Source organism: Eufriesea mexicana, unplaced genomic scaffold (assembly GCF_001483705.2).
Source record: "Eufriesea mexicana isolate 0111107269 unplaced genomic scaffold, ASM148370v2 scaffold124, whole genome shotgun sequence".
NCBI classification, from domain to species: domain Eukaryota; kingdom Metazoa; phylum Arthropoda; class Insecta; order Hymenoptera; family Apidae; genus Eufriesea; species Eufriesea mexicana.
The window spans coordinates 1,322,654-1,339,283 of NW_016908357.1; the positions used below are offsets into that span (position 1 = coordinate 1,322,654).

Here is a 16,630-nt window from a genome sequence, read left to right on the forward strand (position 1 = left end):
AAACCGATATAAATAGCAGAAAGAGGTCGACGTATAATTAAATCCGAGATCAAAAACAGAATACTATAACATTCGACCACCTGTTCAACCCCTCTGCACTCCGATCTACTCTTCGAGGTGCAAGAACTCTGCTCGGCGTCTCTTTTCTTTCGTTTAACGTCTTCCTATGAATCTTCCTATGCACGACTCATATATCTCGTCTATTTCCCGTTTCAAGAACTGCATTCTCGATCGAGTCCCTCGCAATTTCCTATCGAAACGCGCGTTGAGTCGTACAGCGTGAAGCGGATGGCGAATATTTCGAAGGTAACACGACGTAAAACTTAATGAGAGATGAAAGATAATCGTCTGGCACACTATCAACTACCTTGTTAATTCTGGATTACGCCGAGATCCCAGCGCGTAGCTAACGAGACTGTTACTTGTACCTACAGTGCAAAGAATAACGATAATATAATTACAAGCTAGGCACGGAGCAAATCCGTGCGGCCATTAATCAGGAAAAATTAGCTCGACCGCTGAGGTTCATCCCTATAATTAAAACGTCCGAATCGACGCGCATCGGATTTAGAATACCGAACGCGTCACGAGTATGGTTATGTCTTCGGTGCATAATCCAATTCGCGAAACGGGCTTTACCGTAATGCACGTGTACGAGGAAGTTACGTAAGTGCAGTCGGCCACGTATTCGCGAGGTCTTAATATCGACAGAGATGAGGGGCGATCGTCGTTTGACAGCGTGCAGCTGAAAACCAATTCGACCGCATTAGCGTAAATTATTGCCGCGATTAGAATACCGACGCGTGTGTGATAAGAAGCATCCAATATCGTCCGGTTCCGAGCAAACCAGGCTAGACCATAATTCGCGAGTTTCTATTGAAATACGATACACCTTCGTTTCTAACCTTTATCGTTGTTTCCGATAATGCACGCGTGTATACCCCTAACGCATACTCTCCTGAATTACGTTGCATTCTCGAATTATCTCCGTATTGGTTTTTTCGGCCCACGATACCAGGCGAATAGCGTTTATTCGATAGATACTTTGATATATTCTGGCATCTGGTCTGATCGATGCTCGCGAGATAACGGATGGCAAGCGACGTGCCTGTCGATAGAAACCGCTTCTTGATTTGCAAATGGCAGCCGCGAAAAACTCTTTCCAAAGGATAATGGATTTTTTCCATCGCTTTTTGCGCGCTCGATGAAGCTGTAAAATAGCAACGTCACGGCACCTATAAAACAGTTCTCGGGGCGTGGAAGCAACGGTATCTATCCTCTTGTAAGATTTCCTTATAAAGACGGATTCCTAGACGGGCGCCTACTTTAAAGCCAGCGACTCGAAATAACAGGAATATCAGCGTGGCGAGTTCTCGCGCGATGGGCCCATCGGCTCCGCGATAATTAGGAGTATCTCCATCGCAATGCGGAAAAGAAACTCGTTGTCCCGAAAAATCGTTGCGCGATTACGCGTCCATCGAATCACTCGGATGCCTCGCTATCGAAACGGCAAACGAAATAACGTTTGCATCGTGATCAAGAATCGCCTTTTCCGTCGAGAGAAAATTCTTCAGCCTCGTTAACTCGTAGACAGATCTTCTCGTAGTAATTTGCCTGGCTCGTGCTTCTCCATCTCGAGTCGTAAACCTTTCGCTAGACACCGTCGATTTGCTAATCCACCGAGAAACATTTCGGCTGGTTTATCACGGTATTACGACATTCAGAGTCCTCCGAAGAATGTCCAGGAAAGTGGAACGCGTTAGAAAGCAATGCGGAACGAATGTTTTAAGGCGCCTACACACGGGCTCACAAATTCTTTGAAACGTCCGCCGTGCCTCTCGTCGTCTCAGCTAGCTAGTTTCAAAGAGGCTCCGTTTTTCATGCGACTAAACGCGTAGACGCGTACTTGCACGCTCCGCGAGCGAGTTTTCCACGAGGAAAAGACGCGTCCTTTTTGTCCCCACCCCGTGACGTCTACGATACGACGCGTGGATAAGCTTGCACGCGACAAATCGATCTATTTCGCGAGTGGACGGGCACAGATGCTCGAAATTGAGAGAAAACGAGCAACGCGAGACGCGATATCGTTCGAGACTCGTTAATATTCCTAAGCTTATTTTTGCCACTTGACAGGGGAAACAGGTTGATAACGCGATGCGAATTTCTTTGCAACGGTTCCAGCTCGTACAGGGAAATATCTCACCGCGTATCTCGAGAATTCAGTCGAGAGCATCATTACGTTTATGATAAATCCCCGATCGAGAACCATAAAGCTAAAGGCGATAAGAAACCGGTGGCAAGTTCCTAGATGTGCTGGCTAATTGCACGGCACACGGCAAATAGGAATATGTTCGATGCCTAAACCGATAAAGATAATTAAGGTTCGATGACTTCGGTTCTAACGCGCTGGCCTGCGACACGATCGTGGTTCTTCTTCGGCAAGAGAACCACGTTTAAACGAGGCAAAGGAAAGAAGAATGGACGCCGAAAGGAAAGGAAAAAGTAGGGGAGAAACAAAGAAGCGATGGCATCCAATAAGAGGAATAAAGGAAAGATGGGCAAGTTAATGAAAAAACGCGGAGACGAGAGGTATCTGGAAGAAGCGACGAAGAGAAAAGTGGAAGAAGCGAAGAGGACCAGAGGAGAAGACTGTCATCTACTCGGATCCTAATGAGACAATTTTCTTCCAAGTCCACCCTGTGGAAAGCCTAGACGCGAAGTCGTTCGAGAGGAGAAAATTCCGAACAGATATCACGAATCGACTTTCTTTAATCATCTATATGAATGCAATGAAGGCACGGCACGGAATTATTCATCGGTCTCGGTCTGGGTAACTCGCGATTCTCGTCACGATCGCATTTACCAGGATCGAAACTAATACGATACGATACCGTGGAAAAGAAGCTTGGCCTTTGCTCTTTTTAACAATTCAATTCAACGTGACAAATCCTAACGATCGATCGGATGGAAATAGCCACTTTATTGCCTAAGACAATTGCACGAGAGGATAGACCGGTGTTCGAAAGCTGTCCTCCTACGAGCAGATTTTAATTGGCAATTCTGGACAGTTTGACGGCATCCACCGAAATTCACGTCGATCGACCGTCATCGAAAATCTGTCAAGTACACGCATGACTCTGTGCTACCTTGACGCGTGCACGGACTGTTCAAACCGAACACAGAAGCCAGTCTTCGTAGCATCGAATCGACATTATCATAGAAATACGGATTCAGACTCGATTGATCGTTAGAGCGCGAGACCATTTCGTCGCTGGATTCCGATAAACGTATAATAAATGTAGAGAGATTAAACATTCTTAAGTACACTCGAAGGGATCGCGAGACAGAATTAACGGGGAGAGATTGGAATAAATTTTTCATAGGACACGATTCGAAGCCCGATAAATTATGGACGCATTTTGAAGGCCGCCAGAGAATCGACGTCCGATCGAGAAATGATCGCAGCCCCTGTTTTATTCTCGAGATCGTCGACGGAGAGCAGGACCTCTCCCGACACTAGGGAGCGGGTGAGGCAAGCAAGGAAGGAATTCCATTATCCCAGAGGCTGCATCCAGCGAGTTCTCGTCCCGGTATCGGGCTGGTACCTTCCAAGCTTCCTTCCTTCCTTCTTCCTTCCCGGTCCTATCGTGGCAAGAACGCAGCCCACTGCTCGGAATACCTCATTTCCTTTGTCCGCATCTTTCTCACGATCCACGCGATTCCTGATCCCGACGGTATAGCCGTGGCCATCTTCGTTCGTTGCCTCGGACAAAAGGGAATCGGTAGACGTACCCGGGATCCGGTAAATCGCGCGACCAACTTTTACGACCTTCCAAAATTCGGCCCGTTCTCCAACCTCCCCGAGTCCATTTCTTTCCAGCGCAATTGCCTTTAAACGAATTCCTTCACGGCTACCGAGTTGCATTTAGCTTCGAGAGTTCTTCGCACGGATCGCGTTATCCTTTGTTCCAGCTCAAAGCAACGAGATATCGACGGTCTGGATCGATGTCGCGTATCTTTATACAAAAGATATCTCCGCTGAAAGGCGAACGGTAGAGTGTTGCGGCCGAAATACCAATTCGGGTCAATACCTCTTTCCTTGCACGTATTCACAAAAGACGGGTCAGCCCGACACCTCCAATGACGGTGTTTTAGGACGAGCAAGCAAAGTAGATCGCGCGAGAATGACAAATCGATACCAACCGAAGGTTCCAGCCAAATTTCCACAGTCCCATAGCCGTTGCGGGATACCGTGCTTCGATTGACCACGAAGGGAGAGAAACGAAGCTTCGTCGTCTCTCGGAAGACGACTTATTAGCGTAAAAACGAGGAGGAATCGCTTAGAACCGGGGAAAAAATAAATCACGGGGTGAGAATAAATATGGCGAAAAGTCTGGCCGGTGTTTTATCGAGCTTCCGAATTCTTTTCGACTTCGTCCCGTCCCACAGTGCTTCCTCCTCTTTTCTCACTTTTCCGCTTTTCTTCCATGAACTTTTGTCGGGTCATGCTTTCCGGCAGTTCGAGTGCACACTTGTCGAACTCTTTTCTTCGATCGTGCTTTCTTACCGGCGTTACAACTACTCTCGCAAGTTTCCCGCGGCAAGAGAATATCTCGAAGCCAAGAAGTTTCGGCTATAAAGCAAACGCGACTTTCGAAATAGCACGAAATTACACGACAGAGATCAAGGACAGTGGAATCGGGAGAAACGAACGAGTCGGTCTAGTAATTGCGCTTCTTCGCGAACTTTTAACGATTCCGCACGCTCGATGGAACCGAAGCGTTTTCGTCTATGGGGGAAAACAGAGGTGCAAAAGGGACGAACGCGATAGCGAAACGCGGATGAACGTGCGCGCTTCCGTTGCGTTTACCTCGGATCGAGTCATCGGGGATACTTGTCCGAGGCATCCGAAGGCCTCGCCGCAAATAGAATCGAGTTTTTTTCCGGATTAGACGGAGAGTTCCATCTCGATTCTTCGTAGACGGGCGCAGGCAACGCATCACCGCGGAATCGGAATTTCCTTTCACCATGAACGAAAACCAGTTGTGCAAGAGGCTTTTTTACCTCATCCCGAGCACGACGTGTCTCCCTTGCCCGCCGATTACATAACTGTCCCGTTATCAGGACCGGTGATTTCGAAAGGCAGAAAAATTGATAAGGTAAACGGGCCGAGGGTGCGCGAATTCGTTACGAGGAGCGAACCACCGCTTATTAAAGAAACGAGTTCGCGAACAGGTTGATCGTGTTTCGTGCCGATCGCGTAAAATCGCGTTATTAGATCGTTTCCACGGATCACGAGGCACGGTGCGCGAAGCCGGTAGCTACGATCGGTAATTCGTGTCTTTCTCCATGGCGTTGTACACGTGGCTGAAGGAGAACTTTGGGGACACGAGTCGGCGAGATCGACTCGAGTTTCTGACTCGTAAAAAACGAACCTGTTTCTCGGAGACAGGAAAACTGGATCCCCGTGACACTCGGAGTAGCATTTCCTGCCTCTGAAACCGAGAAACACGTTCTCCTGACCTGTCACGGCTGTTTTCCTGAGAAAGCAGCGCGAACCAGCAGCGGAATCGTGCTCGCGTGCGCGACTATGCTTCGTTAAAACGATTTACTCGATAATTATTTAGCCGGAATTCATTAGACTTCCGAGCAAAAGTCGACCACGCTTTTTTTAATATTCTCCCCGCGAGTTCGATCCGAGTTTCTTCGCTCCGCTATACGCGCTTCCGATGGAACACCGTACACTCTAGTTCCCTAGCGTCTTTACCCAATTAATCTCGCGTCTTAATGAAGTTTCATCGGCTCGAGATCAGCACCGCGCCAGCCAATAGTCGGTGCACCGAAATACGTGTCTACCCCTTCCAAACTTCCTGCAATCTTGCATACGCGATATAGCACGCCTCAATGCATTTACATACCGCGTGTTCTTGAAATAAAGGTAGCGCGATACCCGTGGAGTACACGGGAAGAGAGTTTTATCGGGTGTACAGGGTAGGAAACGCTCCTCAACCGAGTTACAGTCGAATTCTGTTTGCGACGGAACTTTCCGAGAGAGCGCGTAGCTAGTTCGCGATAGTTGGAAAGTCTCGAGGAAACTTAACGATTTCGGAAGTACGCGAGAATAGGATATACAGCTCCAATCCGGAAGAAGACTGTTTCCAGACGGATATCCCTCCGCGATGCTTCGCCCCTTCACGGAGAGCAATTAGTATCGGCGCGGCGGTGGAAAAATTAGGAATTTCTACCTCGGAAACACCCTGTAGACCGACTGTTGGAACACACCGGCTCCACGTTATCACCTATGCGGCGCTCAAGTACACGAGCACACGCGTGCACGCGCGACCGTGCAGCCGGATACGTACATGTGCCCCGGTACAAGCCGCCTCGCTCAGGGGTGCACGCATGTAAATACACGCACACACGGTGGTAACGGAGCACGAGCATAGACGCGAACACGGTGGCGTGTGCGTGTACGAAGGGTGGACGAGCACGAAGCTATTACTCGCTTTACGAGGGGCAACACGCTGCTGACGTTTACGGCCGAACGAAACCCACCGAATGCACCGTCACGATTAATTCCCGCGCGCCTTGTTCCAATCCGAAAGTTTTACGGAAAATACGATACCTGAGGGAGAACGGTGGACGAGCACCTTGCCCTCTACGTCGCGGTCGAGAAATCAGCGTCCCTTTTCGAGACGACGACGACGAGGACGAACAGTAGCGTGGCCAGAAAACGGATAATTAAAGCACCGTTGCGTTTCGAGCGAGGTTACCCACGCGGAGTGGGAATTATCGTAACACTTGTTGTGGGATAGCACGTATAACACGGTTCGTGTCACCCCGACGATGTATCTCGGACGTTATTTCACCTTCGTAAATCGTTCGAAGAGCGACTCTCCGAGAGAGAGAGAGAGAGAGAGAGAGAGAGAAAGAGAAAAATGCACGGTGGAATCGGTCGTACGTGAAAATCACGCGGCAAAGGTTACCCGCGGTCGTCTAACGTTTTATCGTCCAGGCAGAATAATGGGATCACCATTATTCAGCGATTACGACTGGTTTCGGTTTGGCAGCGGTGCCAATTTTTAACGCCGTTTTCCAATGCGTATTCGCGCGACGCTCGCAACGCTCCACCCTTTTTTACTATGCATATTTTATCGAAAATAAAATGGAAAACGGCCAAGTACTCGCGACCGGCGCAGAGACGACTTGTAAACCCGTCGTACAACCGTATACCCCGTCGTATCTCTTTTTACCTTTACGACAGTGGTCACGGCGCAACGATTTGGATTCGCAAAAGCAGCGGGTAGCGGACGACGAAGGCCAATAAATTTCCATTTTATACCGCGAATTGCATTTTTCCTCGCGATTTCCGATCCTCGTGCTACTCCACGCTCTTAAACCGCCTCGTTATCCTCGCGATTCTCACCGCGTGGCAAGGAATCGCGAAAACGTTCCGGCTGCGGCGGCAAGCAACGACGACAGATTTTAATTTACCGGGAAGTAGAGATTACACGTGGAAACGGTGCACAATGGTGCATTGTCCGAGGACAAGCGTCAGCTTTAATCACGGATGTACCCGCCTTTGTCAATTTCCATAGTTCAATGACGTAGACTCGTTGCCTATGACGTTCGCCCACGGATTCGGTCGAAACATCGGTGAATCTAGTACGCGTTTGTCCGCGCGTACTTTATATCCCCGCGCAGCGAGAAACAGATATGCAGCCAGGCTGCATCGAGGCCACGATCAAACAATGTCTATTGTGCAACGTAAGCGATACTAACGGCTATCTTCGTGGATGTTGATGCCTCTGTTATAGAAATGAATTTCGCAAGTATCCACGCGATGAACGGCCCTTTCGTACTTTCCGCCAATCGTGTCAACGTCCTCGGCAAATTATTCGCCTGGCCTCCCAGCTATCCTTGACACCCAGGAATCGGCGTTAATTAAAAAATATATATACGTGCCCACGTTCTCACGGGCACGCGATACCGGCGAGATAGCGCGGCAGCAAATAACAATAATAAAGATTCGCCGAGATAAATTCCTCGATCGACGCCCGATATCGAAGCAACGAGTCTTTCGTGTAACCTGCTTTCCGCCCACGCCTCTCATCTCTTATACGGAACGAGCGTACGAAAAAAGAGCGATCATCGAAACTTCGTCGTGCCCGTCGCCTACGTAATAACGGTATAGCCGTGTACGAACGCGTGGCACAGGTATATACAGGCGCACACCGCGTATACACCCTCTGAAATTCCCGCGTCGATAAACTTTACGTGGAACAACGCAGCAACGATAGCTGTGCGCGTATACGCGCGTTCGTACGTTTGTTTATGCGCGTCTCGACTACCCGAGGTGCGAGCTAGGCTTTCCGGAATACGATAAGAATAACGACCACGATAACAGGCCAGTTGTATACGTGTGCGTGTACACACGTACGGTGCTATCGTTCCTCGAGCAACGGGTTTCTTTGTTTTCGTAACGTTCAGCCACGTATTCGTTGCCGCGAATCAGAGTTTCGCGTACGTAAACCCGTGGCCCATATATCATCGACGATCGGTCGATTTCCAGCGGAAATGACTCGTTCGAGTATCCGGTCCTTTGGGTGGACCAATATCTAACGATAATCTAACGATATTAGAAAGCTTCGTTTCCGTCGCGGTTCGTTAACAGTTCGCTCGACAGCGATTCTTGCGAGAACGGTCGTACGTGTGCGTCTCGAAGAGAACGAATAGACGCGTTATCGCGAAGGCGTAAAGACCGCGAAGGCTCGATATGGGAGAAAGAAGCCGTACGATCGTGGACGAACGAGTGGGTGCCATAGAAGGGAGAACAACGGTGGAATCCCACTCTGGCCACTCGTATATATTCCATCTCGATCGATATGACCGGGTAGCAGGTGCAACGCTGCGTTCGTAAGGCCTATCGCACACCTCTACCCCTTTTTCGTGCGCTTTTACACCTCGGTCGATGTCCCGACGTACGATCGACCGCGGCTACGTCCACGATCGCGTTTAATTTTCAATGAACCGACCGTGAACTTCTTACGTTCGCGGCAAGTGGAAACGGTGCCGAAAACGATCCGTCTCGGTGGATAAAAATCGAGGTGAAGCTAGACACGTATGGTGGATTTCGGTAGTTAATTGCCGTGGTGCAATGATGAAAATAAAGGTTGCGGACTGAATGGTAGGAAATCGTAACGAATAATACGCGTCGTGGCGTATGAAGATTAATGGTAAACGCTGATGCGTTCTTTCATTAATTTCTCGTTTAAAGAGCGCACGTGGAACGGATGAATGATCTACGCGTAAGACTGCACGTGTGTACGTGAACGTACACGCGTTCGACGCCATAGTCGCATGCATCAGTGCTGGAGGGAAAATATACAAACGCTGCCCACCCCGCTCTTTCTCTTTTCAAAACACGCCGCTAAATAACAACGATTAACCCTTAAACTATCCATTTTAATCCCCCGTGCCCTCCCCGCCCTGCTGCTCCGCGTGATTTTCTCGTTACGATTTTCTATCGAATTTTCTAATACGGAAGCGTGGCGCGCGTTCGCGATTGAATAAACGCGATCGGAAAAATATATCGACATCGCGCGTACGATTTCGATATACGTTTTCCCGGTTTCGCGTCGCACGATACGGCCATGTATCGATGACATTCGATCGCGGTATATTAATTACTGGTCGGCGCTCTTTTTGTTCGCTGGACGGTCAACAGAAATAAATAGGCACGTAGGATAAAAGGCACACACGATTGCAACCGCGACTATGCGTCATCGACGGCGATAAGCAGTCCGCGAAAAATAATCTCGAACTTTAAGTTATTCCACGGGCTATCCAATAGATAGCATTCTATTTACCATATGCATAGCATACTTTTTTGTCCCGTCGGTCTAAGAGTTTTTCCTCCGCCGTGTCGCTGCTGTGCAGCGGCTCAGAAATATGCACCGTTCTGACGTATCATCTTACACCTGAATCGGGTACATTGAAACGCTTTTTATTTCCCTCCTCTCTGTCCTGGAAACACTATATCCCGTGTCTCTTTATGGGGTACGGTTACGCAATATCGTCAGCACGGAGAAACGTTAACAGAAGCAGGCGATCGGTGATAGTCACGATGCACACGTAAGCACGAAATTTCGTCCCTCGGCTTTGCGTCACTGTGCTATGATGTAATTGTTTACCGAATCGTGCTGGAAATGTAATCTCCCGCGAGGTGATTTCTTCGCGTGATACACGAGAATCGTAAATGCCGTGTACCGCGTAAACGCGAATGCAGGTTACCAGCAATAGGAGAGTAGATTCGCGGTATCCTCTTATGAAATATAATCCTGCACGAAAGAAAACGCCGGGCAAATGGTACCGAGAGCGTTACGCGTAAACGCGACGAAAATACGCGAATATTTTGCTTCGCGACTCGTAAAGACGATAATGTATTAATTAGCGGAGTATTTTTAGCGATACGTATAAATTACACGAGCGCTCGATTAAACGCGGACGGATAGAAGAAAGGAATATCTGAATGTTCGCGCAGAATAACCGAATAGCTCCGATTTTGACCCGTCTCGTGGTCGCTTAACGTTAGAACGGCGCGACTAGAAAAGAGCACGGCCTCTCGAGAAGCGGGAGAGAGAAAGAAAGGATGAGAAGGAAGAGACGAAAGGGGGGGGGGGAGAGTTGATAACATGCCAGCTGTGCGCAGGAACGGAGGTTAGGTTAGAATTGGCGTTTGGGGGTCGCGAGGTCAGCCCACGGGATCGAACGACCGAACGGGATAGCGAGATAGCAGATATAGCGGCATGCAGTAATGAAACTTACCTCGTTGAAGGCCATCTTCTTCGTTATGCTTCCGGACTCGCGGCTGCTTCCGGCACCTCCTTGCCCCACCGCTCCTGTAGAAGAGGATCGTCTGCCGAAGCTGCCGGACTAGTTGTTCCAGCAGCAGCTGATCTCGCCTGTCCAGAAATCCAGGGGAGGACGAGAGCACATCGAAGCCGCGAAAAACGCCACTCGCGGCACACTAAACACGAACACGAAGCCGACCACGACGACGATAGCGACGACGGCGACGACGGTGACGACGACGACGACACTCGCGACCGACCTGTCTTACAGCCCTCCGCGACACACATACGTCACGGAACAAACACGACCGTACACCTTTCCGGGGGACCACCTACGAAACACTTTCGATCAACTTGCACGCGATCCGTCACGCGATTAGCATCCCCCTGCCGAGCGAGTTGCCGTAGCGAGGATAATCTGGCATTCCTCAGGTGGGCACCGACATCACCTTCGCCGATGTTCGAAATACCGCAGCGGCTTACCCGGCTACCGTGCTTTACAATTATCGCGACGCGTTACCAATGGACTGTCACAATATCATACGCGTATACCAATCGTCACACTCTACTCGATATTCTCTAACCGTTTCTCGCACTGTTTTTTTCACGTATTTATATCCGTCGCAGAACTATCCGCAAACAGAGGAGCGCCATCTTGATTTCTGCTGTCGCGGAACGAGTCGAATGAGATGCGCGCGCCGCCGACACAGCTGTGAACGGGTGCCATTGCCAACGAAGACCGCGGTTTTTCGGAACACATGCCATACAACCAGTTTTCACGCTCGATCCTTATTTCATTGGGCAACTTTTTCACCCGATTATCATCACGATACTATCTCCCGCTTAACTTTTCTTTTTATCGGCTTCTATTTATTTGTCCAACAGCTTTCGTTCATTCGCCCAGCGACTTCCCTCAATTTCTTTAACGATGTTGATTAATTATTCTTACATTTTCTAACCACTTGCGTTTACACAGCAAAAAGAAAAAAGGCAAGCTTGTGTACATCCTATTCCGTATTACGTGAAACGATGATTAAAAATCGTAGGAATTCTACTAACTTGTATTCGCGTTCTGATTGGCGGAAGACGAATGGAAGGAATCTTACCGTGGAATTTGAATGTAAAAAGTGAATACGCCTAATACTTTGTTAAGTATCAAAATCGGCAAGTAAATTATTACCAGAACTGAACGAATGTATAAATAAGGTAAAACGATCATTTTTGTGAGTTATACCTCAATTTTTCCTCAAATTTCGTTGAAAAAGTAACTGCGTTGCTCAAACGTATTTCATGCTTATGCACCATCTTGAATACTAACTTAAACATGGCCGCTAAAACTGCGGCATAAGTCAGTGGTGCGGCGTACACGTTCGCAGTGCCTAGTTTGTTATTATATTGCGGTGTTCGCGTAGTGTTCGGTTATTTTTATGCGTAGTTACATCCGTCGCGTTTAGTATATTTTCATTTTTACGAGTGATTATTTCAAAAAGACATTAGAGCTCGTTGAAATGGGTCGTTCCAGATCCAGAACAAAATCTCCTAGTAGGCGGCGTCATAAGAGTAAGCATTCAAGGAAACGCTCGAAATCACGTGAGAAGCACTCGAACAACAAGTACTCTGACAAACCAAAGGAACGTAGTTCAAAGTCAAGGTAATATATTCCACTTTTTTGCCGAATATATGCATATTGGAATCGTTTCGTTCTATTGAGTTTTCCGCCATTTTGCCATGTATTCGATAGGAGAAATCTTTTGCTTTTATATATGTTATGTATTAGATACCAACGTTCTCTATCGTTGTATATACCTTATTGCGTTGTTAACAGCACTCTATTAATAAATATTCAGGTACAATCGATGGCTTGGTCCTATTTGTCGTGTTAGTTGTGCCTCTAGTATTTTACAATTTGATGAAATTCGAATACGCTCGTTTATTTATGCAGGAAACGATCCCATTCTGCATCTTCTAGTTCAGGCACAGATGCTTCGGATGATGTACACATTGTCAGTCATAAGAAACGTTCATATAGAGACAGGGATCGCAAAATGGATGAGGTAGAGAGATTAGCAGAAATGGAGCGTCAAAGGTAATTATTTCATCTACATAAGCATTTTCTGTTTCATTTACTTATTTTTATTCGTTAAGTATACTCAGACTAATAATATTTGTACACCTACAAATTATTTTTATTCAAATTCTTTATCCTTTGTATTTAAACTTTGTGTCTAAAAGATCTTAATACGTTTAATTATTTTTTAAGAAATTTAACAAATCTTATTTTATATATTTTGATTCTATTGGTATACGTTTTTTTTTATTTATAATTATGTTGTCAGGAAAAAGAAAGAATTATCGAACAAAATCTTCACCGCAAGTGCAGTTGGGTAAGATTGTATAACTATCTCATGGTGGTGGTTGAATTATATCATACTTGTATACGCATAAGTATCTGATATTTTAATAAATAACATATTTTAGTTTCATAATTATTCGTATATATATTTATATATTTACACAACATTGATCGATCGATTTAGTTATTTATTTATTTATTTGTGTTTTATGTTTTATCAAGTAAAGTATATTGTACTTGGTTGATCCATATCGTTACATTCTATACGATTGTGTTTATAAATTGTTGACATAAACTCTGTCGAAAAGCATGCATATCTGGAGAGTGTGTGCTACTCCTGTAGCGTTAGAACAACAAAATATTTCTGTGTTTACAGAAGGCAACGTGAAGTTGAACAAAAAATGGTCGAAGAAGAAGCTGCCAAAAGAATAGAAGAGCTAGTGCAGAAGAGGGTGGAGGAGGAACTAGAGAAACGTAAAGAGGAAATAGAAGCAGAAGTACAAAGGAGAGTAGAAGAAGCTAAAAGGGCTATGGAGCGTCAAATGATGGAGGAAATGGAATGGAGACAAGCAAAGCTTCGTGAGGAGGAGAAACGAAGAGAGGTAAGACCAATCCAAAGAAACATTGGCCAGTGTTAGCCCAAGCGCTGTTTCGATCAACAGGAAATAAGTCTGGTGCTCTATCCTTGCATTATTTTCATACTTAAATAAAGGATATATTTTAATAAAGACAGAGCTATGATATGAATGAAATATATAATAGAGGAAACGTATTTTATTATTTAATAGCTTGACTGGTAAGATGCAATTTAATTTAAATGTTTTCAAAGCTGTAAAGAAAGCTTAGGGTATTATACGTTTGCGTGTACTGACGTACAAAAATTAGAGAATTTTAATTGGACATTCCAAAAATGATATAAATGTTACTAGTTGGATATATTTATGGTGAAACTAACACGTGTGATTGTAGCGCTGTATTAAGCCTCTATTTCGCGATCACAGCGTTTGGGCTTGAAGCATTGTGGTTAATAACTATGAGAAAAAGTATTATTGAAAAGCCACATTGCTTCGACTTCCCAACATCCACTGAGGTCGCGTTGTTGGGAATGTATACTTTCTCTTGTGGGAAGAATTTTGCTATTATAGGCGCATGTATCAAATATTTATGAACAGAATATTGTATTTGTACCATGTATATATTTATATATTTGTACAACATTAATACCTTTCATCACACAATATTTCGATTGCCAGTCGTATTTACTATTGAAAAAGTTGCGTTCGAATGCAATAATTGCGTTTTTGCTCGCAATTTTTACAATCGTTGTACCTGACAATCCAGCAGACCTAATTACTTATCGATCTAGTTTATATCCGCGTGTGTGAATGTCCACATAATCGCATTTAATCTCTTAAATAGTAGAGAAAGAAGCATCCAATTACTTAAAGTTAGTGATCCCAAACTTTGTAACTTGCCTAAGCTGAAAAAAAACAATCGTAAGTTTGAAATAAAGTTATTTTTCTACGAAACAATAGGAAAGTGATATTTTTCCCTGAACAGTTTTTGCTGTCAGTGAAACAGTAGATTTAAACGAATTATCAGATTTTTTTTACAAAAATCTCGTTAACTTTTATCTTTAAGAATATGATTGCACAATTGTTTTTAGCTTTATTTAGACGGTACAACGACAGTGATATTCCTACAATTATAGTAATAAAGATTGTGAATTAGATTTTATCCTTTTTTAATAGATATCTTTTTTCATACACGAGTATTCTATTTTTCTTTCAATAGTCATACGATTATTAAAATATATTATGATATAAACAATAATGTATGATTATTTTGAAATCTGGGACTTGAAAATAGTGTAACTAGTTTATTATTCAAGATAAAATGCTTTAAAGGTTTTGCAAACTACAATGGAAATAAACAATAGAATCGCAAATAGTTTTAATAATAATGAAAGAAAACATTTATTCTATCCCGTCACTTTGCATTCTAAGCTCTAATAACAGCTTTAATTAATTCAGTATAACCAATATTCCATGAGTTACAAGAAGGGGTCCTGTTATTTGATCTAATTGGCAATGGTTTAATTACTTAGAAAATAATATTTATATTCATATTTAAATCTTTATAGATATTTTTAAATACTTCATTTTCCTTCAAATACGAGTAGGAGTTTTCTTCTACCATGTTTTTTATGTATATGCACAATTGGTTATATTCACCCTCGGGAAATCAGCACGTTCCGGTCAAATGGACAGCGACCCTGATTACAAGTTGACCATACTTTTATCCTTATTGCTTTGCACATTGAGTTTGCACTGAATATGTGAACAAGTTTGGGAGAAAATTAATTAGAAAGGGAGAGGTAGACCTTAAAGGGCAGAATTAGAATCCCATAGCAACAAAGCACGACCTAGCAATATATAGGTCACCTTCCTTACTGACTACCAACAGAAGATGCCGGTTTTTTACTCACTGCTGAGTGATTGTCGATGAAGAAGGCATCCCCTACGTGCTGGCGTGAGCTTCATTCAGGTATTATCCAATTTATATATTCATAATTCATTTTATACCGATATTATTATTATCATTCTTTGTTTAAACACTATGTATCGGAAAGAAAATATTAGGGATTATTTTAGATTTGCTAAATATTAGTACCTGGGGCACAACGCATTTCGTCGACAGGTCGGGGCGGATGGCACCACTCGTTCGTAAATATTTTTTTAATACGTTTTCCATATTTTTTTTTTTTTTTCAAATGCACATCAGTCATTGCCGAAGGTACATACATGAACAATCATTATCTTTTGTAAAAAAAAAATTTGTCTTCGATTTTTTTAATTTCTTTTTATTTGTTTTTTTTTTTTAATTTTTTTAAATTTTATTTTTTTATCTTTTTGATGTATTTTTCACCTTCTGCATTTAGAGTTTATCCTGCACTTAACAGAGTTATTCAACGTGTCGCGTTTAAAAAAAGAAAGAGTTACAATTTTCTGTACGTCCTTTTGCATGCACAGTGAATTGATTCAGAATCATAATTCACGTTTTTTCACTTTCAAGTGGCATCCTAAGTCGTCGTATTTCCATCTGGGGAATCTGTCAATAAACAGCATTCGCTGGGAACTAAGAGGAGCTCGTTTAATCCAAACGAAGGAACTGGGTTTACATGCATCCTCTGTTACTTTTGTCTCAACAAGCCATCCTAATTCTTTAAAACCCGACCTTGAAATTTCATATGTTCCCGATTATCTTTCCCATATAAAAAGAGGATGGTTCTTAGGATGTATAACACTAGGCTGTTGAGATAGCGGCACTATGATTTTTGTATATGAACGGTGTAACAACAGCTGGTGAGCAACACCATCATTGCTTTATGTAAATAGATCCCATTGTCGTTGTAGGAGGAAGA

The 16,630-nt window shown here is 44.5% G+C and overlaps 2 protein-coding genes across 5 annotated transcripts in view; one reads left to right on the forward strand and one right to left on the reverse strand.

Annotated features, from left to right (window-relative positions):
• The window catches only part of GckIII (Germinal centre kinase III), an 83,031-nt gene extending 71,339 nt beyond the window's left edge, over window positions 1–11,692 (reverse strand). Inside the window, exon 1 of the mRNA XM_017911282.1 lies at window positions 10,828–11,692. Coding sequence (XP_017766771.1) covers window positions 10,828–10,842 — 15 coding nt within the window. The 5' untranslated portion in view covers window positions 10,843–11,692. The remainder of the gene's footprint in view (window positions 1–10,827) is intronic.
• A 493-nt stretch (window positions 11,693–12,185) lies between these two features.
• The window catches only part of Arglu1 (Arginine and glutamate rich 1), a 5,996-nt gene continuing 1,551 nt past the window's right edge, over window positions 12,186–16,630 (forward strand). The window contains exons 1-5 of one of the 4 annotated variants that reach the window (XM_017911284.1): window positions 12,186–12,504; window positions 12,796–12,939; window positions 13,190–13,237; window positions 13,583–13,808; window positions 16,623–16,627. In XM_017911284.1, the coding sequence (XP_017766773.1) occupies window positions 12,362–12,504; window positions 12,796–12,939; window positions 13,190–13,237; window positions 13,583–13,808; window positions 16,623–16,627 (566 nt within the window). In that variant the 5' untranslated portion in view covers window positions 12,186–12,361. The remainder of the gene's footprint in view (window positions 12,505–12,795; window positions 12,940–13,189; window positions 13,238–13,582; window positions 13,809–16,622; window positions 16,628–16,630) is intronic. The other 3 variants (XM_017911286.1, XM_017911285.1, XM_017911287.1) reach the window with 3 other exon arrangements.